This window comes from Ichthyophthirius multifiliis (genome assembly GCF_000220395.1).
Source record: "Ichthyophthirius multifiliis unplaced genomic scaffold scaff_1120509251359, whole genome shotgun sequence".
NCBI classification, from domain to species: Eukaryota; Ciliophora; class Oligohymenophorea; order Hymenostomatida; genus Ichthyophthirius; species Ichthyophthirius multifiliis.
Window position 1 is genome coordinate 1 of NW_004085950.1, and position 3,771 is coordinate 3,771.

General features: G+C 21.0%; 1 protein-coding gene across 1 annotated transcript, besides 4 other annotated features; it reads right to left on the bottom strand. All coding sequences in view use genetic code 6, as the record gives it.

Moving 5' to 3' along the window:
• Position 1: 1 nt before the first annotated feature.
• Positions 2-49: a microsatellite.
• Positions 2-56: a microsatellite.
• Positions 57-180: 124 nt separating this feature from the next.
• Positions 181-224: a microsatellite.
• Positions 225-257: 33 nt separating this feature from the next.
• Positions 258-297: a microsatellite.
• A 556-nt stretch (positions 298-853) lies between these two features.
• Positions 854-3,490, bottom strand: IMG5_188880 (hypothetical protein; the record flags this gene model as incomplete). Its single annotated transcript, XM_004027081.1, has 6 exons — positions 854-1,120; positions 1,164-1,391; positions 1,421-1,965; positions 2,009-2,149; positions 2,402-3,272; positions 3,323-3,490. 6 exons carry the CDS (start codon positions 3,488-3,490, stop codon positions 854-856), a joined length of 2,220 nt encoding a protein of 739 aa, XP_004027129.1.
• Positions 3,491-3,771: the final 281 nt, after the last annotated feature.

A 3,771-nucleotide genomic window follows, 5' to 3' on the forward strand; every position in this document is an offset into this window, starting at 1 on the left:
TTATATATATATATATATATATATTATATATATTTATATATATATATATTAAATATCTTTTAATTTTATTTACATTTTTATATTTTATACTATTTTAATTTGATTTTTACTTTTATTTATACATAATTTATTATCTAAGTTTTCTTAATATTATTTAAATGATATCCATTATATTTTTATTTATATATATATTATAATATAATTATGTATATTTATATATATATCATTTTTAATTAAGATTAATTTTTTTATCTTAGATTTTAGTTTTTTATTTTATTTTTTTATTATTTTTTTTTAATATCAAACTTTGGATTTTATTAATTATTTTTTTTATATTGTTTTAGTATTTCTTGCATTATTATATATTTTTACAAAATAAATTATTGAAAATTTAAATATTAAATAAAACAAATATCATTATTATTTTGTTTTTAAACTTAGTAAATTTTAATCAATTTATATTTATTAATCGAAATCTAATTTATGAGAAGATTTATCAGAATTATTATCCTCATTATTTTAATGAATTTATTAATATTTTTTTTTAGCAAAATTATTTAATTCTTCATTAAAAACACTTTTTATTTATACAGAAATTAATTCTTATCTTTTATTTATTTAATCATATAATTATTTATTTTATTCCTTAATTTATTGCAGTTTATCATGAATATTAGCTACTTATTATACGACCGCATTTCTTTCTTTATCTTTTACAGTTTGTCTATTATTTATATTATTCATTTCTAAATCTTCGAATACGAAATTGCTTTCAAATTAGGAATTTGAACTTATTATTTTAGTTTAGTTTTTTTAATTTTAAGTTATTCCTTCTTTTTTATTTTTCTAAAATTCAAATTTTTCTAAAGGTCCTCCCCATTCCATATCTTAGTTTTTAAAAATAATTTTAACTTTTTAAAAAAATAATACAATTATTATCAGGAGCATTTTAAGCTAAAATAAAGCAACAATCTTTTGATGTCAAAATAGTTTCAGGTTCTGGATTAGTATGCACATAAGGTAATTTATTATCTTTACAACCTGGTAGCCTATATAATCCTATAATAACAATTTCTTATTTTCTAACTAAATATTGCAATAAAGATTCGAAAGTTTTTCCCTTTTTTTTGTTGCTATATAAATATAAAATATTTAGTTTTTACAATAAAAGCCTAAGGAACTTTCATATGAAATAAATTACTATTTTTTGTATAGAAGATCTCATGTAAATTATTTTTTTTACCATTTTTTTTAACTAAATAATTATTATTACTATCACCTAATAGAAGTAAATTTAATACTTTAATTAAAGCCGGGTTATAAAATGCTTAACAAGACAAACTATCCATCATAGAAGATATATATATTTCTCCTGAAGCAAAAATAGGAGTCTATTTTTATATAAAAAAAAATTAAAAACAATCATATCAATTTACATGAGAAAATCCATGTCTTTCATTAAAGCATAATCATTAGGTTCACTTAAAAGAAAAGCCAGATTTTAAGGATTTATAAATTCGGTTACAATTTAAATATCTTTACGAATACGTTGCACTGCTTTATATTTAAAAATTGTTTTAGCATCTAACATGTCTTCTTATTCTTTTGTCAACTCCATGCTTTTTTTCTTTTGCTCTTCATCTGAAAGGTTAATTCTATTACTTTCTGATTATATAGATTCACTCGATAATATCACAATTGTTGCTGCTTTTAATATATTAGCTCTGTAAAGGTCTTTTTCTGATAATGCAGAGCCTTTTACAAAATATATTTCGGAAAAAAAAGATATTTATGTCCAAGCTTTCTCTTTAGGCTCGATTTCGTTCAATATAACTATTGTAGGGTATTTCTGTAAATATTTAGCCCTTAGTGGAGTTATAAAATTTGAAAAATTATCAATTAAACCACAAATTATTATATGATCGATTGCTAATATATTATTTTCTAATGATTAAAAAGTCACATCTTTTTATTTTTTAATTGTATAATATTTATTTAAATTATATACCTTTCAAATTTATTTTTGATTTATTTACATAACATTTTTCACTGTTTTTATTCCATTCGCCTTAAAATATTATATTTTTAAAATGTTCTTGTCTAAAATTTATTGTTAAATCGTCTTTTTCATCTTGAGATTCTTCACTTTCTGTTTAACCGTTGATTTCTTCTTATTCATTACCTTTTTTAATTATATAAATAATATATTAAAATCAATAAAAAATAATTATTAACATATTATTAAAGGAACTTCAGTACGAACTATATTGTTGCTATAAATATTTGGAGAAAAGCAATTTCCTTTTTCGTCATTGGTATTGAATTGATTTTTGCTTTTTTATAAATAATTTTATTCTAAGTCAATTTGATGGTTAATATGGTTATTTTCTTCCTAATTTACCTAGGTTTAATAAGTTTTATCTGCAGTTTCCTTGTCTTCGACAATCATATATCTTTTAATTTTTTTTTTTTTTTACTATTTTACTAAAAAAATAAATAAATTACCCAAACATTTCATAACCTTTAGGTAAAATTTAATTTCCAGGATTAAGAAATATAAGATTCCCTTCTTCAGTTGCAATTTCGACTCCAAACATAATCGCCCTATATTATTTGTAAATACTTAAAGCTATAGAAGTGAAATATCTATTTTCATATTATTTACTTAAAGGCACTTTGTAAATTTCAAAACCTTATCCTTTCCAATAATCATCAAGCCATTAATATTCTAAATCTTTCAATGGTTATCCTGAAGAAGTTATTAAATTATTAATTACTGCAATGAGTCCAGGACAAAGACAACTTTTGGCTAATAAACTCATTTTAAGTTCTTCAATACAAATAACTTAATCAGTTTAAGTATCTTAAAGGGATAAATAATAATGGGTTTTTCCTTATTGTCTTAAAAATTACATACAAAATCTAATATTAGTTTTTAAATATTTTTTCATCACCATAGCCCACAGAATTGTTTGAGAATCTTCCCAATGTGGATCTGAGCTTTATTTATTACATAAAAGAACTACTGCTTTGGCTTTTTCTAGTTGACATCTTTTTAAATCTTAATCATTTTAAGGATGGCCTTCTATATAAATAATATTAGGATTGTTTAACATATTTTCTAATTAATTATCAGGAGGATTTGGAATTAATAATAAAGCATGTTTTACTTAAGTACCATGATCTTAATGAAATAATTCTGTGAAAAAATTCTCTGCAGCAGTTGCTGAAACTACTCCTGTAACTACTATATGCTAAACTGACTCTACGACCTATATTTGAATAAATTAAATATTTATGCAAGTATATATATTTTTTTTACTTTGTAGTTTCTTCGTGCATAATAACTTTTTTTACTGAGAAGAGTTATAAATTTGGAACCTTAGCTTGGTACTAATATAATTGCAATCATAAGAAGTACTATAATGAGAATTCTTATTTCACTTTTTTCGAAGACATTTTCATATCCTAGTGTACTTATTGTTGTCATAACGAAATATATATGATAATGAAATTTTAAATTATAAACATTTGTTTATTTATAAGTTGAATTTTCACCTAAATTTGTTATATGTTAGGTGTATTCTATTGTTCCTGCAGATAGGATAATTAAAGTGATTGCAGATAAGACTATATTGGCTAATTAGCGAACAATATCACTTTCTATATAAATTAAACATCTTTATAAACGCATAATTCTTAAATAATTGAATACTTTTACAAGTTTGTAATTATTATCTAAATAATCTGAATATATTGATTTATTTATAT